This window comes from Ctenopharyngodon idella, chromosome 20 (assembly GCF_019924925.1).
Source record: "Ctenopharyngodon idella isolate HZGC_01 chromosome 20, HZGC01, whole genome shotgun sequence".
Taxonomy (NCBI): Eukaryota; Metazoa; Chordata; class Actinopteri; order Cypriniformes; family Xenocyprididae; genus Ctenopharyngodon; species Ctenopharyngodon idella.
The window spans coordinates 25,154,824-25,182,665 of record NC_067239.1 but is presented as its reverse complement, the minus strand read 5'-3'; the positions used below and the strand labels follow the sequence as shown (position 1 = coordinate 25,182,665).

The 27,842-nt window shown below is 36.9% G+C and overlaps 1 protein-coding gene across 4 annotated transcripts; it reads right to left on the bottom strand.

Annotated features, from left to right (window-relative positions):
• Positions 1-412: 412 nt before the first annotated feature.
• Positions 413-27,645, bottom strand: mpv17 (mitochondrial inner membrane protein MPV17). Of its 4 annotated transcripts, none has more exons than XM_051874576.1 (8): positions 27,365-27,645; positions 26,029-26,111; positions 15,270-15,385; positions 11,917-12,009; positions 9,251-9,346; positions 1,682-1,714; positions 1,525-1,577; positions 413-1,077 (listed from the first exon to the last, which is right to left on the bottom strand). In XM_051874576.1, exons 2-8 carry the CDS (start codon positions 26,099-26,101, stop codon positions 1,008-1,010), a joined length of 534 nt encoding a protein of 177 aa, XP_051730536.1. In that variant the 5' UTR covers positions 26,102-26,111; positions 27,365-27,645; the 3' UTR covers positions 413-1,007. The 4 variants fall into 4 exon arrangements, with proteins under 4 accessions (XP_051730536.1, XP_051730538.1, XP_051730539.1 ...); XM_051874578.1 differs by having other exon boundaries at positions 27,515-27,574; XM_051874579.1 differs by lacking the exon at positions 27,365-27,645 and adding an exon at positions 26,610-26,652.
• Positions 27,646-27,842: the final 197 nt, after the last annotated feature.

Here is a 27,842-nt window from a genome sequence, read left to right as displayed (position 1 = left end):
GCAGCATTAACTGGACACAGATATTTATATAAGCCTGACTCTCTAAGGAAATTCCTAAACATGGCTTTACCTTCCTGATCAGTGTGAAGGGACAAATAATTAAGCTATTATATTTCTTAATGTTTTAGGAAGGATGACATTTTGTTACACTAGTTATCCAGTGACAGCTTTGTCCACTCAAAACGCTGATCTCCAGGCTGAAGCTGTGAATTGCAGTCAAGCTGAGGAACAGCCGCCCTACATCCTATTGGCAAGGGCAGCAAAGAACAGGGTCTATTAGTTCAACATTGTGCTAGGAAAACAGTAAATTCAGGCCAAGTTTTCAGTGTCAGCGGTTTACTTTGAAATATGGCCCATCAGTCCCTAAACACGCTAAAGTACATGACGCAAGAATGAGTTAACAAGGTTCAGATACAGAAATTGAAAAAACAACAACACATATTTGATGTCTTAATTTGTCATGCACTTTACCCAGTAAAAAACTCAAAAGAGATTCAGGGTACGAGTGATGCTTTTTATGAAGAATATTCAGGCAATGGTAAAAGATGTATTTTATACACATTAGTGCATTAATATGCTTCTCAATGCCCCAGTAGGAGATGTCACATCCGTAACATCACATGACCACAGAAGACCAAATAATGACTCAAAATGGAGTCACATTTTGTAACATACAGTCCTGCTGTTCTTACTGATTGTACCTTTGATAAAGCATAATTCACCATCAAAACTTTGGTAAAATAGACATATCAACTGCATAGAATCAATATACATTCTTTATATAATCTATAATCACATAATACAATAGCATTAATTTCATGTTAATAAAAAGTCTGAATTACATTGTCTACTTTGACCTTTGTAGTGCAAACTACATCTGTAAGCTTTATGCTGCTATGTAAACTGGATGAGTATATTTGATAAAGATAAACTGTTAAAAAAAAAAAAACTACTACCAAAAACTAAAAAAAATCTGTGTGAGGTAGTGGAAGATCTGGAACATATCGTCACATCTTATTGGCTTTCCAGGAGAGGTAAGAGTTCCAGGCAACAGCCACGATCTGAACCACAGCTAATCTGAAAAACACAAGCATGAACAAATGACTGTAGTAGAAATCATGTGTTATTAATGCAAATATCACATTCATGCCTTAAAAAAAGAATACAAAAAACATAATATAAATCCAGGTGAAACAGACCGGCTGACTCTAGCTGTTAATCCTAGTGGGGAAATTCAGGTGCCAGAAAGAAGTAACATCAAACAACGCACTTTTACAAAATTCCCAACAGTCAAAATAAGAGCCTAATTAAAGTCTCTCAGCTTCCTTCCCTTGAATATCCTTTCATAATTCTATGCTGCACACTGGGTGTCTGAGGCACGTCCTGTACGTTCTTTTCCCAGTGACGCCCTTAAATCTCCAGCACTGTTGGATTAATGCCCTGCTGCAATGGACGAATTACCATTAACAATGATCACTTGACTTTTGAGGCTAAAAAGGGTCGTATTGAAAAACAGAATTTTACCTGTGGTGGAGAGGGATGAAATAAAAATTGGCTATCTGCACTGGAGGCCAAAGCTGGAGAAATGAAGACACGTTGCATTAAATAGAACTGAACTGAATTAATTGAAAAAAAAAAAAAAAAAAAAAAAGAAGAAAACAGTGTCAAGTATGCAACTTACATAGTAATTGGAGATCAAGGCATCCATGTAGTCCTATTGGAATATGGAAAATTCAGAGTAAATATATGATCTGACAAAAATGCTGTTTATTATTATTGCTCATATTTCTGGTTAAGGATGTGAACAAACCCTAAACCTTAAACTTTGGTGGGAAAAATGCTTGTTGAGGAGAGGTGTGCTATTACATTTCTAAACGATCAGACTACACAGATATTAATTGAGAAAACTGGAGAAAAAGCTTAGTTTTAATGAATTATTTTCAGGCGAAGGATCATAACTAGGCTTAGAATTGAATATAATGAAATATATTAAGTGTGTCTGACCCTGCTGCTTGTTCCTATCCAATATTCCCTGCAATGTTTTGAGAAGGAATTTTGACATTTCTTCAAGGATAAGCTAAAGGACTATGTGAGAACCTTAATGCCAATTTAAAATGAATCAAAGACCCAATCAGAACCATGGCAGCTGCTTTTATAGATCTGTCAGTCAAAGGACCCTACTAGAACAGCACTGAATACACAATAACATTTAGATATTATTCTGCTTGCCCCTGATGAGTCAAAACATTATGACCACCTGCTTAATATGCTGTTGGTCCTATGCGTGCTACCAAAACAGCGCAGAGGCATGGACTCTACAAGAACCCTCAAAGTGTCCTGTAGTATTTGGACACCAAGACGTTTGAGGCCGATTCTTCAAGTCTTGTAGGTTGCAAGGTGGAGCCACCATGGATTGAATTTGTTGGTCCAGCACATCCCACAGATGCTCAGTTGGATTAAGTTCTGGGGAAATTGGAGGCCAGGACAACACCTTGAACTCTTCATCATGTTCCTCAAACAATTCCTAAACAATGTGTGGGTACATTATCCTGCTAAAAGAGGACTTTCACCAAAGAACACCATTGTCATGAAGGGGTATACCTGGTCTGCAACCATGTTTTGGTAGGTGGCATGTGTCAGATTTACATCCACATGAATGGCCGGACCCAGGGTTTCCCAGCAGAACATTGCCCAGAGCATCACACTCCCTCCACCAGCTTGACATTGTCCCACAGTGCATTCTGGTGCCATCACTTCCCCAGGTAAACGACACACACGTACATGGCCATCCACATGATGTAAAAGAAAACCGGACTCATAGGACCAGGCGACCTTCTTCCACTTCCCTTAAAGTCCATTTCAGACGCTCATGTGCCCATTGTAGGGGCTTTTGATGGTGGACAGTGGTCATCATGTCTGTATAAGGCACTCTGATTGGTCTGTGGCTTCACAGCCCCATGCGCAGCAGACTGTGATGCACTGTGTGTTGTGATTTCTATGTATTTATTTTATTTATTACTTTATGTAAAGCACTTTAAATTACCATTGTGTATGAAATGTGCTATTTAATAAACTTGCCTTGCCACAATCCTCCCATTACCATCATTCAAATTTTGTGTGATCATCAATATCATCGGCGTATATTAGGGGTGTAACGGTACATGTATTCGAACCGTCACGGTACGGATGTCACGCTTTGTGCATACAGTCAGACGACGAATGCAGTCAGTCACAGGCGATCCACACTCCAATCCAGAAGGGGGCGCGTGTGGTAATGCAATGCTGTTTTTGCTAACCGCCACAACAGGAAAAAGAGCAGAAGAGACAATCTACGCACCAATCCAAAGCAAGATTGGCGAGTTCAGATGGCACACAAGAGCTTGCTAGTAGCCTATACGCTGAGTTTCAATTAATTTTTGTGATGCGCTTCTGCCGCTAAACAAATTTTAAGGAAAGGAAACCAGTACAGCAGGAAGCAGCATCCTGTTTGTTTTCTTTATTTTACAAAAAGCACAGTGTTTTGTTTTTATTGTGAATGCACAAAAATAAAAATCACCTTTACAGCTTACAGTTTTATAAATAACCCTTTACAGTTACGAATGATGTCTTACTCTTATCTGGATGACCATAAATGGCGAAGTATTTTAAGCTGTTTCCACTGTTATAATGAGACAATCATTTGGCATTGTGGCATTTTAAGTTGTTGAAGTCTCATTACTACAGTCCAGTGATGAAATAAGCGTGTTCTGGAAATGAGAAGCCTCAAGTGCCGCTTCACTCGCTGTCTCCTCGTGGAAAGGTGAAGCTAATCTTTCCGTGATTTCTTGAAAAAGCGTAATATTGAACTATGTGTGTCCGCCATTGTTACCGCATGTTAATATACTCTCACGTGCAAAGAAAATGATAGGTATGCTACGCACAACACGTTAATGAAACAAATAAGTATAAAACATTTCATTGTTCTGTTGCATTTTACCATTCAGCATTGATCAATCTAAAGAGGATGTACTGTACCAACTACCTCAGAGTGACTAAATGCTGTTAGTTGGAGCAAACTGTAATTTGCACTAGTGTCTGCTCAAAATAAATTATTATAAACTCATAATTAACTGAAAGGATTGAAGTGTCTGAAGCAGAAATTCACTCTGACTGGTTATAATTCCTTTTCCTTCATTTTTTCCTTGTTACCTGTTCTTTTTTAATGCTTTCATCATGTCATGACTAATGACGCTGGTGCCTAAACCCAGCCTAAGGGTCTCCACTCAGGCAGAGAGTGGTCACGGTTCCCTTAAAGTGCTGTAAAAGCTCCACAACTCCATCTCACCGCATCAACCGCAAGTCAAAACCCTCCTATCCCTGGTGCCATATAAAAATCAAGTCATCTGGAACACGAGGGCCCTTTCCCCTGCTAGTGTCATCTTTTGAAAGGTCATCTTAGTGAGATTGAGTGTGTAAAAGAAGCCTGTATTAGAAACTTGTGCTGTTTCTGTTTGTACTCTTTGCCTTAACAGTTTCTAATTAAGAACAAACAAGGCACCGGCCACCTGGGGTGAAACTACCGCGAGGCCGAGACGTCATTATATTGTTCCCACTGAATTTGACGTCACAGGAATTTAGCCCCTGAGGAACTGAGAGCGCTTTTCATTTTTTTGGACCGTTTTGAATGCACAAAGACAGAGAACACAACAGGGATGCTAATATTCTACATCTTTAGAAGTGAGCAACATCAAAGACCAGCCAAATCCTGAATGCCCAGGAAACTGCCCACAAGCAGAAAGCTGTAGGCAACTGTTAACAATGATCAAACCAGAGGTTCGGAACAACCCTAAAGACTTGAATGTGTTCTTGTCACTTTATTATGACATTGATCTATTATAGCACCAGGTTATAAAGCGTCAAATGCCTCATGATGAGAACAATAATGAGTGGATGAGTTGTTGGTTCTAATCTTTGTTTTTCTGTGAGCTAATGCACACTTAACCTTTCAATATAACGTCAACAGTGCCGCGACTCTCCAGACTCACACACTTGATGATGATTTTGCACTTGGTGTCATTTGGTAAAGATAGAGAAAGTAGCCAGTGGGGAGATGGCATTAAACCTGACTTCACAGACTATGTAGGCAACAATAATTGTTTTAGCAATTGTAGGTCTTTGCCAAAGTTATGTTGATTTACTTCAGATTTGCTGTGCATTATGAAATATAATTATATAAATCAAAAATTAATAAATTTAATTTAATTATTATATTAAAGGACTAATTTTTTATAGCTTGAAAACTTTTTTTGCAGTTCAATTTGGTGCCACTATACACTTTACCTTTAAAAAGGAAATTAAAAGTCATTACATAAAAATATTAATTTGTGATCAACTATTAATTATATTATTAAATATTAATTATTAACAGTGCCTGGTTCGTTCTTAATTATATAGTCAGGACAAATATTTTTAGTCATAATTTCAGTTTTATAGTAAAATGTTTAACTTTTTCCAAGAACCTTGGAAGGAAGGAAAGAAAGAAAGAAAGAAAAAAATAAAGGAAGGAAGGAGTAGAAAGAAAGAGCAAGATAGAAAAAGGAAAAAACAAAAAAAATGAAAGAAGTAAAAAGAAAACAAGAAAAAAGAAAAAGGAAAAAAGGAAAAAAATAAAAAGAAAGAAAGAAAGAAAGAAAGAAGATATAAGGAAAAGAAAAAATAAAAGAAAGAAAGAAAACAGAAAAAGGAAAAAAAGGAAAAAGAAAACAAAACTAAAGAAAGAAAGAAAGAAAGAAAACAGAAATTAAAGAGAAACAAAGAAAAGAAAAAAGAATAAAAGAAATAGAAGAAAGAATAAAAAGAAAGAAAGATATAGATAGATAGATAGATAGATAGATAAAGGAAAAGGAAAAGAAAGAAAAACAAAAGAATTAGAAAGAAAGAAAGAAAGAAAGAAAGAAAGAAGGGAGTACAAGAGAAGAGAAGAAAAAGAAATTAAAAATAAAATAGAAAATGAAAAAGAAAACAAAAAAGAAAGAAAGGAGAAGAAAAAAGAGAAATATAGAAAAAGGAAAGGAAAAAAACAAAAAAAAATGAAAGTAAAAAGAAAAGGAAAAAAGAAAAAGAAAAAAAAGAAAGAAAAAGAAAGGGAACAAGAAAAATAAAGACAAAAAGAAGGGAAAACAAGAGAAGAAAAATAAATAAAAAAATAAATAGAAAGTAAATTAAAGAAAAGAGAAGAGAACAAAAAAGATGACATTATACTGGTCTTTAGAGTTTAGATAACGACATCAGCATCATCCATTGAACAATCCAGATCAGGTTTAGGTTTCTCTTCATTCAGCAGCTGCATTTGATCTAAAGCCACATTCAGTTGACTGACTGAAGCCCAGTTTCCCTGGAGATACCCTCTGGGTTAAGTGCCTTGGACAATCAGAACATGAGTTCACACATGAACTGTCCAATTCACAGGCCAATCCAACCTGAGATCAAACCCATGACCTTTCCATTACTCAACCAGAGCCTTAACCACTAAGCAAGCACCTAATGAGCGTCAAAGAGCTGCCATTGCAGTAGCAGAGTGCCGTTTAGCTCGGTTTTAAAGGGCACTCCTGCGAGCAGCATCCGAACTGCCATCCTGTCACCCTTGTATCACCAAATTGCCTGACCAATAGTCATTATAAACAAAGGTAGACACCGTCCACAACAAGCCATGAATTTAATCAGCATCAGGGGTCCTGTTTAAACCATAAACAGTCCTACTAATAACTAGCAGCTACAAAACGTGTTTTAATGGGTCAGAGTGATATCCTTTAAGTTGAGTCGCACAGTAGTATCACCAAAGTTAGTGATTGGCTTTCAGCTCACATTGGCTGTTTGCGTTAATGAGCGCATTTATCATTAGCTTTCTGTCTTTTCTGACATTTAGGTGACTGACCTTTCAGTCTCATTTTAACTCCGCCACCTTTCCTACATAAATAATTGATGGCCCCACTCAAAGACACTGCTGCGTCAACCGTTGTTCCTACAAGCCCATGAGTCACTCCTCGCTGGTCCAGCCCTCCGTCCCTCCATCAGCGGAAGGAAGTACTCTCTAATTGTACTGTGCCAATACAAGAATCACAGGACAGAGAGTGCACTTTCAGGACCACAGATGGAGTTGGAATATATTTACATTGGCAATGAGAAACTCTGGGATGAGAAACTATATTATGCCTGAAAATATTGGATGTGACTTAAATCACAGTTTGAGAAAAGTTTAGGAGGTATTTAATAGTGATTATAACATTAATTATAGTTATTAATTATTTTACAGTACTGTTCAAACAGTTTGGGTCAGTAGGTTTCTTTTCTTTTTTGAAAGAAATGAACCCTCTGGTCCTCTGTTTAAGCCCAAAATATACTTCACTTTTTACATGTACGTGAGGGTCAGCGTACAGAGAGTATGAGAGCAACCAGAAGAGTATGCGGACCACCGGGTCTTTGTAACCGCGCATACTTTTGTACGTGCAGGTCGCACATTCGCATTTAATTTTTTTTGCAGTAATTAGTTTATCACAAGGCGGCAACCGTGCCCTGGGGGCGTCGATTCACAAGAAAGTCGAAGAAAACCTGCATAAACAGAGCAGACCGGAACGCATGCAAGCTACAGCGACAATGGAGGACGAGATACATAGACGAGAGATTGTGCGAAGAGGTTAGTACCCTCTTCGCACAATCTCTTAGTACCCTCAATTGTACAAGAGATTGCTCAAAACTGTGCATGCTGTGTACAAGTCAAGCGAAGTATACTTTGTGTTCGACTGTGCACGTACACCAGGGCTTTAGGGGTCATACTTGGCTCCTTCGTGGTCAAAAGTGACCGAGGCCTTGAAATGTACTTTGTGTATTTTTTATGTTTGTTTTTTTTTTTCAGGAAAACCATTGTAATATATTTTTGTTTATAAAATGGTTAGTTCCTGTCCTTGATTCTGACTGGTCAATAGCTGTGATTTATTCACGATAAAACATGGCTATGACCGCTTCACCCAACGGTTCTGTGTATCACTACACAACACCTTTAGCAACCAATCTTAGCAACGTAAACAGTTTGTTCTCAATTTATATTGTTCAATGAAGCTTACTGTATTATATAGAAGAGTATTGTGTGAAAGAGATCGAGTGAGCGAGTTTATTACCTGCATTCAGATTTTGCATTTTCCTTCAGGTCAGTCCGATGTTCATAAAAAATCTGTTTAAATGTCCACTGCAATATCTTGTCCTTTTAACAGTTAAGGGGTTTTGACTGACAGTGCTAGTCAAAGCATTGGTCAGTTACGTCTTGTTCCGTGTTCACAACAATTCAGTCTTTTCAATATAAAAGTCTTCGCTACTGACTGACACACTCATAAAGGCAATCTTTGCCGCCATCTAATGGCATAATAATGTAACTTCTGTTGCTATTCATGGTCAGGGACTATTTTCCGGCGGAATGCTTTTAGTGATTTTACTTCATGAAAGTTGCATTGATACATATTTTTTGGCTTTAATATTTGTATTGTGTGGTAACCGTTTTATAAAAGCAATAAGGTACTCAAGGCTAGTGCTGTATCGTGAATAAGTCATGGCACGACTTCGACTTCGCGTCGTGCCTAACAACGCCCTTCAGCCGAGACTTATTCACGATACAGCACAGCCTCTCGTACCTTATTGCTTACTTAATAATATTTTTTGACTCATTGAAAATAATACACTTTTTTTTTCTCTAATATAGTTTTCAATTATTTTTTAATTAAAGCAGTATTCCATGTTAAAATAGAGACAAGGTATTTAAAATCTAATTTTTGAAGGTAGATTAGTGCCATCTGGTGGGAGTAAAAAAAAGATAAACTTATGTAATGCCATGGTGTGACTACTACATTCCTATATAGTTCAATAAAAAATGGCTTATAATAATAATAATAATAATAATAATGTGTTTTTAGATATAAATACTTATTTTTATTAAGCTGTGGATTTGGATTTATACTTAGACATTCTCAAAGACTACATTTTGTCAAGGTTAAGATTTTTTTTTGTTTGAAATGTTGATTTGAAATGTCAGTTTTTGCTTTAATTTTACTACAGTCATACCTGAACACAGAGGAGGACATTTTGTTATTATTGACATTCCAGTGGATCCTTTTTTTTTTTTTTTCACTTTTTGCTGAAAGCGCTCATTTCTTTACGCCACTAGAATAATCCTAGTCATTTGTGTTGTCAGAATGTTTAATCCAGGCTTGTGATGAAAACTGACCCTCTTGAGTTTGGCCACATTCTCCTCCACAGTCAGTCCATTGAGGGCTCCAGATATTCCCAGGAAAGCACCCAAGAAACACGGAGCAAAACACACCTGTGTATATACAGTACAAAGACCTGATTAGATCAGTGAGCACCTACTGTAACATTTATCCCATCTAGTTTATGGAAACCTTCTCATTCATATTTAAATGACATATAAATGTACACGGTTAATCAAATTCAGTGTTCATATTAAATACCATTAGACAGCTAATCCAGCCTAATTGTTAATTTATAGACTACTGCCGCACATTTTCACATCGGATAAAATATGCATGCACATGTTGAAAGCTATCAAGGAGACAATGACAGACTGATGCATCCATTTATTATTAGCTCACTGGATCACTGGAATTCCTTCATGTGTGATTTTCCAAAGGACATCCCAAGTAGATGTTACAGAAATCATCATCAAAAACAGCCCCTTTGCTTTTCCTTTGACTTTTGGTTACAAATTCCACATTGTTTTATATTTTATAATTTGAAACGGTGATTTTATTGCTTTTCATTTTCAAGCGACATGGAAAAAGGTAATTTTTAAAACAAACAAACAATTATTTTCATTTTATTTAGTGCATGTAAAGTGAAATAAGCTGTGGACATGCTGGCAGTACCTGCTACTGACTATTAGAATCTCTATTTTGTAAAATATTATGAATAAAATCTGACTTAATAGCTAATTGAAATATCAAATGACTTCAACATCTGAGGACCTCTTTTACTTAATGCTTATGCAGCTGTTGTAAAACCATCAACAAAACAAAATTTAATATCCACAGATGAAAGCAACCACACACACAACTTCTGGCTGGCCGTATGGGCTTTTAGAAATTTAGAAAGTGGGTCTCTAAAAATAGCTCTAGAATCTCTTTTCTGAATAAATGTGGGAGAGCAGGCTGGCGTTGTAAGCACTGTTGTTTGGGTGTAATCCGGTGATGGGGAGAGGGCCTGTCTTGCGTGCCTTTGTCCGCTTCATCCTGTACATTCATTCCACCAATCATGTAAACAATGACTTATGCAAACACTCATTTGTTTGACTGTCTATCAGGGATGGATTACTTGACATGCATGAAGGGAGAGCTCAGATGGAATACCCAAAAGGGATAAAGCACGTAGCAGCTCTTAAAATAAATCTCAAAATAAATAGCGGCTCCTAAGTACTTTACATGTGTCTGCAGATTCCCAAAAAAACACACGACAGTAAGCTCCAAGGACAACTTTCCATGGGTCTATTTATAACTAAGATAATAAAAAGACATTTTGTAACATACCAAATGTTGAAATCTGATTTTATTTTTGTTCTTTTGTATTACTTCTATTAAAGGTGCAGTATGTAATATTGACAGCTAGTGGTTGAAATGGGTACTGCAGTCCATATTCAAAATATTGGAGAGAGTTGTTTCCCCCCCACCCTCCTCCTCAGACTCGACTCTGGTTGCCAGATTGAGGACACGCAACAAGACCAAGCGCAACTGACAATGACGAGCCTTATTTGAAATTTTCGTATGCATTTTTTTTTCGTATTCATCATCCTAAAAAATTCATCACGCACAGAAACCTTGCACACTGAGTCTGATGAGTATTAATTAATCTGTTGCGAAAAAATTCGCAAAACAATACAAAATGGAGTCTTCAAGCAGTGAGGATGATTTTGTTGTCCTATCTCTTTTTTTAAAAAGAGGAAAACAAAGAGGAAATATTGGGTCCATCCAATCATGAGATTGCGTAGAGAGGAATTATCCCGAGCTTGTACGGTGGCTCTAAATTGTCAAAACACCTCAAAATGCTTGCTATGGATGCGAAACATGCAGAAAATTGAACCCGATCTGAATTTTTTTCAATGACGGACGAAAGTTTCGAAGGCAGTGTGTAAATGTGATTGACACAACATGAAGTCGTATTTATATTTTAACGTGTTTGCAAAAACTCGTTTGCAAAAACCTTTACTCTATAAGTTGATGAGTAGATTTATCCGTGTTTAATATGTCTCTGGACAGATGGATTTTGAGGCTTTTTAGGTTGGGTAGAATCTGCAATCTCTGACAGAGTTTGTTTGCTTGCTTCCATGGCTGCAATACGCTTTTCAGCCAACTGGCAACTCAGGGTGTCGTAATACTATTGGGTAAATTGGCAGTGGGCGGGATCACAAAGATCAAAACAAAAACAGACATTCCGACACAGAACGCGCATTCCGTAATTGTGAAAGAATTGTTGGGAGGGAGCATGAAGAATCATTTTCACACATGAATTGGTACCTCTGAGTCCAGACCTTAAATTCATTGAAAGTCTTTGGGATGTGCTGGAAAAGACTTTACAGAGTGCTCACCTCTTGTACTGTCAATACAAGATCTTGACCAAAAATTGATACACCTCTTGATGGAAATAAATGTTGTGATGTTATTTCCAGCACATCCCAAAGACTTTCAGTTCGTTCATGAATTACAATTAGAAGAACTGCTGCAAACATAAAACATGCTAGAAACATAGCAATCACTCAATCATAGACTCTTAAGCATTTGCCTATTTAAATCCAAACAGCGACTTATTTTGGCCGGACAGTGTGTGTATATATATAACATGTAAAAAAAAAAAAAAAAAACATTACTGCAACACATTACTCACCTGGTCAACCAGCATTTTCTTCAGAGCTGCACTTTTAGTACCACCAGTAACAAGTTTGTCCAGCACCTTGTACCATCCACTGACCACTGGACCCTTCAAAACACAGAAAACATCATTAAATATGTGTAGCACATTAAAAAAAATTCAAACACCTCAGTAAACAATCACGAACACAAGCTCAGAACATTGAGGCCGTGCCAGTGGTTTCATTTGTTTATGACGTGATTATGAAAACAGCGGGCTGTAATTAGCTCCAATCCTCTGTGAATTAATGAGCTTTCTTTTTGTTTCCCAGTGTGGTTTCAGTCTGGGCCTGATTAGCAAACTGATCAATAAATGTGTCAAACAGTGTCTACCGGGGGTGTTTCAGTCAACGATGACAGCTGAATTCTTTGGTAAATCTCTCTTTTAATGCAATTATAATTTGTGGTTCAGCAGCATCGATGTAAAATCACCCACCAATGCTAAATTATGCATATGGGCGTCTTTAACAAACAGCTGTGCACTTGTTTGAGAAGACGTTTGTCATTTTTCTATGCACAGTGAAAATATAACAGCTGTGTGCCATCTTTTTGCATTCTTTTCTGTCCTTTTAGCAAAACAAAGGATGCCATATGACACATAAAATGATTAATACTGAGCTTCTGCTTAATTCGGTTGATTGGGCAATAAGAACACAGCCTATAACCATAAACCGCCAACAGAAAATAAGCACGTCATAAATGCAACATAATTACAGCTCAATGGACAGAAAATCTTTCACAGATTTCATTTCAGGAGATGCAGGACAAATTTTACCTTAAGTTCTGACCTATGGTTCACTCTTCTGTTCTAACAGCAGTTCTTACTGCACTAATAATAATGACTGAAGTCTGATGTTTAAAAGGCTGAATTGAGTGTGCTCAGACTTGTAAAAGCTTTGAATCATACAGGCCATTTGCAGATTAGTCCTCAAGTCATTTGAACAGAACAAGTGCATTAGTGCTTTGTGTGTGTGTGTGTCAGGGAGGAAGGGAAGAGCAGGAGGCTCAATATGTCAATCACTGCGTGCAGCTATGCAACTTCATTACCTGTTCCAACAAATGAAACCCTTCGCATGATCTGTAATGGCCGTAACACAAAAGACATGTAAACATTTGCATGTAGTGACATTTTGCAAAAAAATGCTTAGCTTTTTTTTTTTATCTTTGTGAAACTGTATTATTATTATCTAATGTAAAACAAGGAGCCGAGTGTTTGCTGGTTAACATCAGCAGTTGGTAAAATCTAATCTGATTACATCAGGAAATAAAGTTGTTTCTAATTCCAAGTTGAAACAGCGAGTGCTTTTGAGAATGAAATAATCTCAGGATTTGCCCACGTTTGCAAGGTTTACGTAGCTTTAACAGTCATGCCATCATTTGAAATTTATGGTAAAAATCGATTGTTAATGCGTGGTACACACTACCTTTCAAAAAAAGTTTTTTAAAAGAAATGAATTCTTTTATTCAGCGAGGATGCATTCAATTGATCAAATGTGTGAGTAAAGACATTTATAATGTTTTAAAAGATTTCTATTTCAAATAAATGCTGTTCTTTTAAATTTTCCTGGAAAAAAAAAAAAAAATGTATCATGGTTTATGCAAGAATATTAAGCAGTGCAAAATGAATAATAAGACGATAAATTTTCTTGAGCACCAAATCAACATATTAGAATGATTTCTGAAAATCATGTAGGAGTAATGGCTGCTGAAAATTGTGCTTTACCATCGCAGGAATAAATTGCATTACAGTTACAGTTATTTTAAACTGTAATAATATTTTGCAATATTATTGTTTTTACTACTATTATTGTAATTTCTGATTAAAGAAATGTAGCCTTGGTGAGCATTAGAGACTTAATGAAACATAAGAGACTTAAGACAAAAACAATAAAAAAATCTTACCAACCACAAACTGTATGTCAGATTTCAGCCTCTAAAATGCACGTACACTATATTGCCAAAAGTTTTGGGACGCCTGCCTTTACGTGCACATGAACTTTAATGACATCCCATTCTTAATCTGTAGGGTTTAATATGGAGTTGGCCCACCCTTTGCAGCTATTACAGCTTCAACTCTTGTGGGAAGGCTTTCCACAAGGTTTAGGTGTGTGCTTATGGGAATTTTTGACCATTCTTCTAGAAGCACATTCGTGAGGTCAGGCACTGATGTTGGACGAGAAGGCCTGGCTCGCAGTCTCCACTCTAATTCATCCCAAAGGTGTTCTATCGGGTTGAGGTCAGGACTATGTGCAGGCCAGTCAAGTTCATCCACACCAAACTCACTCATCCATGTCTTTATGGACCTTGCTTTGTGCACTGGTGCGCAATCATGTTGGAACAGGAAGGGGCCATCCCCAAACTGTTCCCACAAAGTTGGGAGCATGAAATTGTCCAAAATGTCTTGGTATGGTGAAGCATTAAGAGTTCCTTTCACTGGAACTAAGGGGCCAAGCCCAACCCCTGAAAACCAACCCCACACCATAATCCCCCCTCCACCAAACCTTACACTTGGCACAATGCAGTCAGGCAAGTACCATTCTCCTGGCAACTGCCAAACCCAGACTCATCCATCGGATTGCCAGACAGAGAAGTGTGATTTGTCGCTCCAGAGAACACATCTCCACTGCTCTAGAGTCCAGTGGCGGCGTGCTTTACACCACTGCATCCAACGCTTTGCATTGCACTTGGTGATGTAATGCTTGTATGCAGCTGCTCGGCCATGGAAACTCATTCCATGAAGCTCTCTATGCACTGTTCTTGAGCTAATCTGAAGGCCACACGAAGTTTGGAGGTCTGTAGCTATTGACTCTACAGAAAGTTGGCGACTTCTGCGCACTGTGCGCCTTAGCATGCGCTGACCCCACTCTGTGATTTTACATGGCCTACCACTTCATGGCTGAGTTGCTGTTGCTTCCACTTTGTTATGATACCACTAACAGTTGACCGTGGAATATTTAGTAGTGAGGAAATTTCACCTGAATTCATTGATTTGGAAGGGTGTCCCAATACTTTTGGCAATATAGTGTATGTACAAAAACTGTGGCCATCCACATGAGATTACCATATGGATTACATCATTCTGGGCCAAAAAGCATCTTTCTCGAAAGCTTGTATTCTAATGAATTTTTGCAAGAGAATAAATTATACAAAACATAAAAATCACAATTATATAACAATAAAGACATTTTTGGTCTGTCTGTCTTGAAAAGCCAAGAAAAGCTTCAGTTTTTTTTAACACTCTTGGTCCAAAATTTAAATTACAAAGTTACAAAGCTGGAGCATCTCAAGAGAAACACATATGAAAATATAACAGAATCACAGGAGACTTACGACAAAGAAGAAGCCAATGCTCATCATCTTTGCGGTGCGTCTCACGCTGTGATTGGCCAGACCACGGCGCTCAATCAGCTGCTGGGAAATGACATCACCCACACCCACCAGAGAGCCTGGAAGAGAGGGAGAAAAAAAATGAGGGAGAGAGGGGGAGAGGGGGTGCCATTCAGGCATCTGTTTGCCCCCACTGCCCAGCATGAAGGCTTGCACTCAGGTAATCATGCCAAAGAGAATTGACAGGAAAGACTCTTTCAGATTTTTGCTGCCCCATTCACCCCATACTGACTGAGAAGAGAGGCTAAAGGGTAACAGAAATAAGTTGTAAAGGATAACAAATCCTGACTTTTTGACCTTTAGACTTTCATTTACACTACCGTTCCAAAGTTTGGGTCAGTATTTTTTAAAATTAAATTAGAACTATTATTCAGGAAAAAAAAATGCATTAATTCAACTGATCAAAATTGACAGTAAAGACATTTATAATGTTACAAAAGATTTTTATCTGAAATAAATGCTGTACTTTTGAACTTTCAAAGAATCCAGAAAAAAAATGTATCGAGGCTTCCACAAAAATTTTAAGCAGCAAAACTGTTTTCAACATTGATAAAAATAAGAAATATTTTTTCAGCACCAAATCAGCATATTAGAATGATTTCTGAAGGATCATGTGACACTGAAGACTGGAATAATGGCTGCTGAAAATACAGCTTTGCCATCACAGGAATAAATTACATTTTAAAGTATATTAAAATAGAAAACAATTATTTTAAATTGTAATTAAACTTCACAATATTACTGCAGCCTTGGTGAGCATACAAGTCTTTTTACAAAAACATTACAGATCGCAAACTTTGTTCAGTACAATCTTTCATAATCTTTAGCTCATTAAATATATATTTTATACATTTTTTTTTAACCAATTCTACCATGTACTAACCTAATTACTCACAATTATTATTCTTCAATGATTCAAAGACTTACTCATTACTAAATGTATAAAAATAACAGTTGAGAACTCAAAATAACTGAGATCATAAATATAGTAAACCTAAGATGCAAAGACTTCAAGAAATCCATCCAGTCACCCCACAATGACCTTTAAATGTCACATTGTAAATCGCACATTGCATCGAGACCCCCTTAGGAACACCACAGGAGGTTGTTTCCTAATAGCAAGGACAGATGTTATTCTGTAAAACACGATTAGTCAGACAAGCCATGCAACATATTTTTGAGAACACTTTGGAAACATTTTAATCCATTGTAGAGTTAGAAAGTAATACAAAACTCTTATTTATTAATCAAAATTTTTCAAAAGTTCCACAATGTCCCCTGATGCAAGGTATATTTGCAAACACTTTTCCCTCACAGACCAACTTGAAAAGCCTTCAGTCTTTAGTACTGTCCATTCGCACTGTTAGTGGATGCATGCATAAATTAATCTCAAAGTGTTTAAACTAAACCAAGAGAGACTTGTTAACACCCTAAAGTTTCAAAGTGTGTGCACGAGTACAGTAGTGACCAAAAGTGATGTCCGACCTAGGATAATTGGCTTCTTCGCACTTTATTCAAACTTATTTTTTAAATATATATTAAATATTTTGTATGCATGTTGTGAAGTTGTGCCTGGAGTGTCTAATTGTATCATCATATTATTAGATGTTATTTTGTGGGTCTTAGACAAAATGGCAGATGGAAGGAGCTATCCTCTGCAACCAAAGAGGATATTGTTAAAATGGCTAAATCTGGTCAATCGGTCTTGGATATTGCTCATGTGCTGGACGTGAATGGTCACAATGTCCACAGAATTATTTCAAAGCACAGTGAGGCCACTACCAAGCAGAATGTAAAGAGCAGTGGCTGGTCAGGGAAGGCTAGTATGCATTTTGAAAGGAGAATGAAAATCTATTGAATGTGGGACCACATCAAAACAGCTTCTAAAGACCTGGATGAGACCTCCAACCTCCTATTTCATCTTGGACTGTACGCCAACGGCTTTAAGAGGCTCGAATGAGAGGTTGTGTACCAGCAAAGAAACCATTTATTAATTTTATCTACTGCAAAAAAATACCTTGCATTTGTCAAAGAAAATAAGGACTGGAGTGTGGAAGATTGGAGCTGTGTTCAGCAGTCCAACAAGTCAAAATTTAACAACCTAGCATTGGATGGTGTCAGGTATGTTCATGGCAGACGAATGGAGTGTTTTAATACCAAATGAATGCGTGGCGCTATGGCAGGGGAAACGTAATGGTATTGGGGATGCATGTCTGCAGCAGGTGTTGGAAGGATCTACAAAGTCGTAGGCACTTTGGAAATGGACCAATACTTGGGAATTCTGCTGAACACAATGTAGCCAAGTATGGAGGATCCGTTTTGAGATCAAATGTGTATTTTTCAATATGACAACGTTCCAAAACACACCGCAAATGCAACAAAGTTGCACAGAATGAAAGTGTTCATGCTTAGCATTTTAAAGTCTTCAAGTGGCCTCCTCAGTACACTGAAAATCTTTGGGGAAACTGTAAACCTAAATTGTGATACGCCATGCAGGTCTTACAATGAAGCTCAACTTTGGGAAGATCTTAAGGAGGATTGGAAAGAAGTTAAGCATGACACATGCACAAATTATAGTGAGTCAATGCCCAGGAGAATGCCATCTGTAATCAAAAACAAGGGAGAACAAACAAAATATTAATAACTGATTACACTGTAGTCAAATGCATGCTTTATTTCCACTGAGATTTTTGTTTTCTATGCCTTTTTTTTTTTTTTTTTTGCATAATACAAAAAAAACTATTTTTAATTATAGGCTGGGAGTTTTTTGCCAAACAATTTTGTCATTTACTCCTCATATTTTGATTGTTTAGTTGAACCTGAAGTATCATTAAAAGCATATATCCTCTCCGGACACCACTTTTGGGCACTACTGTGTGTGTGTGTTTATCCATTCATCCTTGAGGAAACACTGAATGAACAAAAGCTGTTGAATATGAGTGATGGAAAGCTATAGATAGACTGCAGCTCATCACCTTCTCCCCATTTTCACACACACACACACACAGTGTGCCAATCACATTGACAGAGCTGTTTCCTCCTAACTGCTGGAAATGTCACAGGTCTCCTTTCTCTTCACACACACTTCGATCGTCTGCAGTCAAAGCCATGAGGGCAGCAAATAGAGCCATGCATTATGCATGTGCGCATAAACAGAGACCTCACTGGATATTGACATGTTTCGGAAACCCAAAACGAATACAAACCTCAATAAAAGAAACAAAACCAATAGAACCCATTACAAAGGAGATTTCTTTCCTTCTATGTGGACTGTCATGCTGAGACCATTCAATTCAACTGATATAACTGTATATATAAATATATTATATACTTTATTTTATGGTGTCCTTGTTACAGCGTAACAGGGGTGTTTCTCTTCAGTGGGGACTGGGCGATTAGTCAGGATTGAAGGGAAAATGGATGTTGCCAAGTACATCCAAATTCTTGAGGAAAATCTGCATCCCTCTGCTAGACAGCTGAAGATGGGCAGGTCATTCACCTGCCAACACAACAATGATCCTAAACATACCGCCAAAAGAACAACGCAATGGTTTAAGGATAGGAAGGTGAATGTCTTTGAGTGGCCAAGTCTGAGCCCTGACTTAAATCCGATAGAAAGTCTGTGGATGGACTTGAAGAGAGCAGTCCATTGCCGCTCAGCTTGGAATTTGAATGACCTTAAGCAATTCTGCAAGGCAGAATGGGCAAATATTCCCCAATCTAGGTGTGCAAAGCTAGTACAGACATATCCAAAAGATTAATGGCTGTAATTAAAGCAAAAGGTGGCTCTACGAAGTATTAAATCAGGGGACTTATGACTTCTCCAACCCTGTTATTCTAGTTTTTTTCAATTAATTTTCAGAACTGTTGCTTTTTCTTTTATTACTTTGATGTTGTAAGGGCAAAGTTCGTAAATAAGCTGGAAAAGTCTTTTTTTTTTTTTAAATAGGTATTGATTTCAAGCAGTACGACAAATAAAGTAACTATTTCAAAGGGGTATGATGATTTTCTATAGGCACTGTATACGGTATATATAATTTATAACAGTTACTCACATATACATGATTTTATACACACACACACTCACTCACATATATATATGAATAACTGTTATTAAAATATATATACTATATATATACACACTACTCCAATACACAATATAAGATATCTCCAACTATTCTGATGCAAAAAACCTGAATCAGGTGGAACAACTTCTGAGGTCATTGTTCAAAACACATGGCGAGCTGGAGAGAAGCTGCTATTGTACACAGCATGCCATAGTAGGAGGGCGGTGTGAGATGAAATGCCTTGGAGAGGAGGATGCTGGGAACTCTGGTCTCTCTCCAGCAGGTTGTTAACGGGCACAGCGGGGTGATCCACCAACAGAAAGACTGTGTCACGCTCTCACTCAACCCCACACAAACACAGCAGGCGAAGCCTTTTCTGATCTGTGAAAGAAACACACTGGACTCTCCAATCGCATTTTACAAGCACCGGCCGTGTGCTCCACCACAAACACTGACATAGTGACTCAGTGTTATGACATGACTAAGTGTACACAGGCACTGGACTGATGGTACCAGCAGTGGGTTTGAGACACTAACACTGTTCTAGATTTGTTTCTTCAGAAATACCACTGAGTTCACAGAAAGCCCTGAGTAAGCCGCAAGTTCACAAACCTCTGAAGTTAAGATTAACAGGGTTTTAAATGAGTATTATATGTATTTGGTGATTCAGTCCATGGAAGCAGACTTTTTTTTGCCAAAAAAAACAAGGCAAAATAGTATACCTATAATTTTAAACATCATATTGGGTATATGCTGTAACAAAAGTAATTATCTGTGACTATTTGATACAAATAATTGCAAAAATAATATACAACAGCCATTTTAACTTTTAACTTTTTTTTTTTTTTTTTTAAATATTATAGGCATTAGTATTAGACATTGCCACTTATTTTTCTAAATTCAAATAGTATAACAGCAAAAACAGGGAATACATGCAACCTATACCTAAACCCATAGCATTCAAAGGTTTGAGGTTGGTAAGATTTTGCTTTTGAAGATTTTGTTTCTTATGCTCACCAAGACTGCATTTATTTGATCAAAAATAAAGTAAAAATTTTCTGAAATATTAAAATAACTGTTTTCTATTTTAGTACATTTTAAAATGTAATTTATTCCTGTGATGGCAAAACTGAATTTTCAGCAGCCATAATTGCTATTATCAATGGTAAAAACACTTATGCTGCATAATATTTTTATGGAAACCATGATACATTATTTTTTTCGGGATTCTTTGAACAGAAAGTTCAAAAGAACAGCATTTTTTTTTTAAAAAAGTAGAAAACTTTATAAATGTCATTATTGTCACTTTTGATCAATTAGATGCATGCTTGCTGATAAAAAATTAATTTCTTTCAAAAACAAACTTTTGAATGTTAGCATATATGAAATATCCATTATATATAACTCATTATATATAATTTATTGGCTTATCACTTAAATAAGAAGTGATAACAAACCTATAATATCCACCATTATCTCGATTATACGCCATAACATTAATATTGTTATCTTCCAGAATTTCTATATAGGCATATGCATGCCTAATGAAAACACAACTATATAAAGTAAATGACAACAATGCTTCCACATCAATACCCCCTGATCTCTAAACACTCATTACGCATCACCTTGACTGGCTAAATTGCAGGATCCTTAAAAAAAAAAAAAAAATTCTTCTGCAGGCTGCAGCCAAATACAGAACTGCCAGGGAGGAGAAATGGAGCAACACATAAAAAAAAAAAAAAAAAAAAAAAAAAAAACCCACAACTGCCTTTAAATTTAGAGGACAGCTGCTTCCTCACACTTGCCCAAATATCATGGTTTACAAAGGACATTCTGCCTTAACAACAGAGCCCAGCGAGGCAACGTAGCCCCTTTTAAGTGACCTAACCTTTTCATAAAATGTCAAGGAAAGACTAATAATCCAGTATAGCAGACTGAAAAGAGCCAGAAACCTTTGCCATGCTTTTACAGGGTCATCTTATCAAAACAGCACCAGCTTATTGATCGTGGCAGGCAGAACCACGCAGACAGGAGGGCAGAGGCTGAGTGAGAGCTAACAGCATGTTGTGAAGTGATGATAAACACTTATGTTTTCCACTTCTTGGTTCAACTTGACGGTAACAGGTTGAGAAGCACAGAAGAGTAAACTCTTAAAACATCTGTTAAGAACAGACTATTCTGGGAGGGACCTTTTTACATTCATACCATGAAAAACAGGCACTTAAAAGTTATATTCCAGGTCTCTGATTACAAAGAACAAGAAAACATCAATTTCACAGGAAAACAATGTCCATTTATCTATATTAACAAAGACGACCATCCAAACGAAACATAAACATGGTTGTTTGCCATTACGCAGTGCCAAATAAAATGCAATTTACCACACACTCAGGTGCAATCTGCCCCGTACCTCGTGCCAACTGAAGTATGGCACTCATCTATGCTTAATGCATCTCGAAATATGCTGATGTCAGCACAACACTTCCCACCGTCTGTCCTTGAGGAGAGTCTCAGGGGAAGAACAGCCCTGATTGACGCATCTTGTGCTTAGTGAAATTATCTGTGATCAATTTGGCAGGGATCTGCACGTTCTCCGTGGGGACCAGCGGCAGGCTACGGCAACTCTACCCATTTAGCTGATGAGACCAGTGTGACATGGCTTACCTGGGCTACAGTAAACACATTCAAGCCCCATTCGTTCAGATTTGCCCTCTTTGGATGACATTGATTTTTTCGGTTCTACATTTAGCACAGATTATGGGGTTAATGCATCGCTAATGACTTGAAAACGGAAATGTAGCGCCTTCATCCCCTCCATTCATTCATTTATTCATTCGCTCATTAATCTCTTCCTCGTCACATCTGTAGCTGTTATAAATAAATCCATTTATCACTTCAACCAAGTGCATCGTTTAAAGCTGAAGTGTGTAATTTCTGTGCCACGAGTGGCAAATAAACCGAACTGCAAAAACAATGGGTATATTCCCATCAGCCTGTTGTGAGGACTTCACAGGGTGTTTGTTCGGCCATCTTAAAGGGTTAGTTCACCCAAAATGAAATTTCTGTCATTAATTACTCACCCTCATGTCGTTCCACACCCGTAAGACCTTCGTTCATCTTCGGAACACAAATTAAGATATTTTGATGAAATCTGAGAGGTTTTTTTATCCTCCATTGAAAGCAATGAAATTACCACATTCATTGTCCAGAAAAGAAGTAAAATCATCGATAAAATAGTCAAAGTGACTACAGTGGTTCAACCTTAATGTTATGAAGTGATGAGAATATTTTTGTGTGCAAAAACAAAACAAAAATAACGACTTTATTCAACAAATTTGTCTCTCTCCTCTCATTCTGCTATGCTATTTCCGTTGCAGCGCTTCCAAGTCCGAACGCCAGCGCAGTATTGGCCGATGCCTGTTCACGTGAGCAGCATGAGGCATGCGTGTGATGCTGACGCAGGAGCTGGCCAATAATAAGCCAGCGTTCGGATGTAAACACGGAAACACAGCACTGCGCCAACTGAGGAAAGAGGACAAATTGTTGAATAAAGTTGTTATTTTGTTTTGTATTTAGTATTCTCGTCGCTTCATAACATTAAGGTTGAACCATTGTAGTCATGTTGACTATTTTAACAATGTTTTTTTTTCTCAGGAAATTGAATGTGGTAATTTCGTTGCTTTCAATGGAGGATAAAAAAAAAAAAAACTCTTGGATTTCATCAAAATATCTTAATTTGTGTTCCGTAGATGAACGAAGGTCTTACGGGTGTGAAATGACATGAGGGTTAGTAATTAATAATAGAAATTTCATTTTTGGTGAACTAACCCTTTAAGTGAGAATGTCTACGTCTATGTTCAGTCCAAGTGAACATCAATACATCACTTCACAGAAAGTGGAGAGTTTGACTAAGATAAATTTGGTGGAATGTTTTTAATGTGTTTAATTAGTCCCAGTTTGCATGCAGTTATTCAAGGATATAAAGTGTGCAAGATGCAAACATTTTCAATGCAACTATATGATTATGGGTTACATAAGATTATACAATACCATTCGACAGTTTGAAGTCAGTAAAGTGACAGTAAAGACAATTATATATTCAAAATAATTTAAATGTTGCCCTTTTGAACTTGCAAAAATTCACATGTATAAAATGTTTATGTCCATAAAAATATATGACAGCACAAGTGTTAACTGTGACAATAACAAGAAACGTTCCTTGAGCACCAATTAAAGATGCCGAGCTTGAGCGCGGAATCTTGGGAAATGTCGTTTTCACCTCAGAGCCTTTGGAAAAGAATCGGGACGGGACTCGGGCAGAAATCATGTTCATGGATGAGATTATTAACGTTACTGTAGTATGAAGCAGAGCAGGGCAAGTGCTGTTGGAGCGGAACGAGGCCACTGGAGCGACTGCTAATGAGATATGAGTGCGACACACGGCTTGAGAGCAGCGGAACTTTTATTATGGCACTGTCGTCACTTCCGCTTCTTCCGGTCCAGCGTATGTGGGGTAACACAGCGCTGTTTATCATATTAGATACATTTGAGTGTGTTGAAAATGATAATTATGCTATGTTAGCCACTTGATTAAAGATTTAAACATTCTTGGAAACATCTGGGATAAGTCAACAAAACATATAACACTGTTCTAGTGTTTTTTGGATATTTTAATCCAAAAATCTTACATATTGTGCCTTTAAGCATATTAGAATGATTTCTAAAGGAACATGTGACTGCTGACAATTCAAGACTGCTGACAATTTAGCTTTGCCATCACAGAAATATATTACAAAAAACAAAAAACCATTACTTTATAATTTATTATTGTTTTAATATTTCACAGTATTACTATATTTTTGATTAGATAAATGCAGCCTTGGTGCACATAAGAGACTTGTTTCAAAAACATTAAAAAGACTTTTGAACAGTAGTGTACATCCAATGTAACCAAGTCAGATTTATTTTCAGATTATATTCATTAAAAAATTATATAATTAAAATAATGTCTCTTTTCAAACCCTGTCTGCCATTGGTCAGACAAATAGATAGCCTCGCCCTAAACTCATGTCATTGGTTGGGCTGATCGGGATGCTCAAACAACCTACAAATAGTCTACTCTGTATATTAAACTGGTTTATGAAAAAAAAAAAAAAAAAAAACTTAACCTTGAACTTCCAACTCACTCAAGTTTTTCACCTTGCCCGAGAATGCCAAGTTTTATTGCTTTCGATTTATTTGAAGGTAAGTTCGTGTCCCTTGGTCTGTGAATAAGCGCCGTGCCACACGACCATCCAGTTATTTAATTTTGAAATAACCCCGCTTCCCTGTCATTTAAAGCATCTTGCTGTCTAATATTAAACCTACACCCATAGGGCTAAAGTTTCTATAAATATTCAAGCACTCCCTGATGTGGAAAACAAAGGCGATGAATCATAGCCCATGTCTGTAATCTTGATTACATAAACTTGCATCCTCAATCGCTCTGCGACATGAGGCCACTGGTGATTTTAAGCATTTTGGCCAAGTTGTTAATGGCAGTCTAGCCAAGCACTAATTAATCCTAATGTTACAGTTTGAATGACTCATAATACACCCAACAGCTTGTTTAAGCAGGCTCATTGATTAACAATAAAATGTACTCTCATTCACTCATTTTGTTAAACAAGGTGAAAAGATTCCTTTCAAACGTGTCTGATTAATTAATGCACCATAATCACACATGAAATTAAAGCTGAAGTGTGTAATTTCAGTCCTATGGCGTCACCAAATGGAACTGCAAAATTAGTGATCGTTTTCAAATAAACTTTACACACTCCCTACAGTTAATCAGTCTTACCTAAAAAAAAAAACAAAAAAAAAAAACAATGTAAAATCATTCAGAACACTTTCAGAACAAGACATTTCCCCGCAACTGCTTGGTTTCAATAAACTGCCTTTTTGAAATGAACTTATGTTGTGAAAATTTTAGTATGTTTCCATAGTACATTGAACTGTGATCTCAAAAGGTAAAGGAAATTGATTCCTCATCATTTGAATGCTTTAATTTAGACATCAACATCTGTGTTTGGATAAAAAAGAAAGTCTCCAGCAGAACAACTTGACAAGACATTGGACTTCAACCATTCATTAATATGTTGTTCTGTGCTGCCATCTTCTGGTACAATGGCATAATTGCTGCAAAAATAAAATTCTTAATTCGTGACAGTGCTGACTATTATTTTTAAATAAAAACCAAACGTGATAATGTGAGCGTTCCTGTTTCAAAAATTAAAATTTGCATTTAATAGCATTTAAATTCAAAACATCAGTTGAAATAACCTAACAAACATCTTGAAATAGACTTCCCCGCTTAATCTATACTCCCACCCTGTAAAACCCACAGTGACAAAGTTCAAGCAAACAGCCAAGCAGACTGTTGCTAAGAAAGGCTTTCCGTTGTTTATGTGGCTGATCTATTATTGACGCTCAAAAACAATCCTGCTGTTTAGAAGTAATAGTGCTAACAGGAAAGGTAAATATTTAATCAATAGCGTCTGAGATAGAGTTGACCTAAAGGGAATTGGGAACATCAACTACAGGGCTAAAAAAAAAAAAAGTGGTGGGGATGAAGAGAAGAATACAGCTCTTACCAGCAGTTATAATCTGCATTGTCCATGGACGTTTGGCTATCAGCACCTGATAAGACCTCCAAAGACCCGCCATGGGACAAAGTCTAAGATAAACACAAGACCACTGAAATTACTACAATGGAAACTGCAATGAAAATAGCTGACAACTTGAGCAATAGCTAAATTATTATGTGGCTGGCAAGAATAACATCAATGTCAAATCATGGCAAAAAATATCTCTTTTCAATTCATGTAATATGTAATTTTATCAATGACTACAAAAAATTTGTAGTATGCTATATGTATTTGATTCAGTCTTTAGGTTCAGTTATAAGGTGCTTTATTGCCATGAAAAATATTTTTACATTCGAATTGTTAAAGTATTTGCAGCGTCCAGTTAAAACGGTGCAAATTTAGAACAGTGCAAATATAAAAACAGAAGAAAAAGAAAACAGTGTAATTATTAGGAAATGTGAAGCATAAAGCATCAAATAATACACTGACTTCACAAGTAAAGGTAAAGTATAATCATAAAACAACTCTGGCCCTCGAGATCCACTTTCCTGCAGAGTTTATCCCCAACATTGATTAATCTCACCTACTTGCAAATTTCTAGTAATCTTGAAGAGCTTGATTAGCTTGTTCAGATGTGTTTGATTAGGGCTGGAGCTAAACTCTGCAGGAAAGTGGACCTCGAGGGTCAGAGTTGAGAACCCTTGTAATAAAATATGAAAGAACAATATTCTATGACAAAGAACCGGTTCATAAGAGTCATTCGTTTGGAAATCGGACTACTGCGTCGCGTTGTACGTTTTTGATTCACTAAAAAGAATCGGCTCATAAGAGTCATTTATTCGGGAATCGGATTAACTTATACAATTGTGTAATTGTACCGTTTGTTTTGCGCTTTAAATTAAGTGCTGTAGGAAGAATAGTAGGAAACTCTGTCAAAGTATTGTACAGCGGTTAACAAAACCGGTTCCCAACCTTAACAGTCCGTACTGAGCGACCCTGATTTTATAAAGCACCGTTGCATTTGTACAGTGATGAGAGACGCGCGCAATGCGCGTGCCACAAATCATGATACATTTCCAAACTTCAAAACAAAACGAAAATTTATGTTTTACACCGTCGGATAAGTGCAAATCTGTTTATTACTTTAGTGACATACAAAACTAAGAATGTCTCATCCACTGTACATATTTATTTTCCTATGTTTAATTCATTTTCGTCCAACAGTCTCTCCTCAAGTGCCCAGTAACGAATGTTTCGTAATTGTATTTCATTTATTTTACGACTCTTGCACAAACAGTTTAACCGGTACGGTGGCTTATGTTAGACAGAGATGTAGACCTACCTTGTCACGTAAACAGAAGTGGTACAATGAGTGTCAGAGAGATTTTGGCGTTGGTGAAATTAAAACGGTATGACTGCTGCTTTCAAAGACAACAAAGTCAAAAGAGGACAAAAAGTGACTACAGAAGATGCGGCTTAAGTTTAAACTCACACGCTAAATTAAGTCTTGTATCAGGACAACTTGATAGGTGTTTGACAATTCAATTTACTCAAACAAGTCAACAATATAGCGTGATGCTCGAGTGTGCAGTGGGAAGCAAACAAACGGTTCAAAGCGCAATAACATGTTTCAAAATAAAAGTCTAGTGACAGTTTAAAAGTCTTAAATTAGAATAAAAATTAAAATTAAAATTACCAACTAAAAATAACGACGTGCAGCAAAGAGTACTTAAATTTTATTCTGAAAAATAAAGAGCTACCAAAAAAGACGTTTTAAGGACAAGGCACATATTTGTCATGCAAACTTTAAATACTTACAT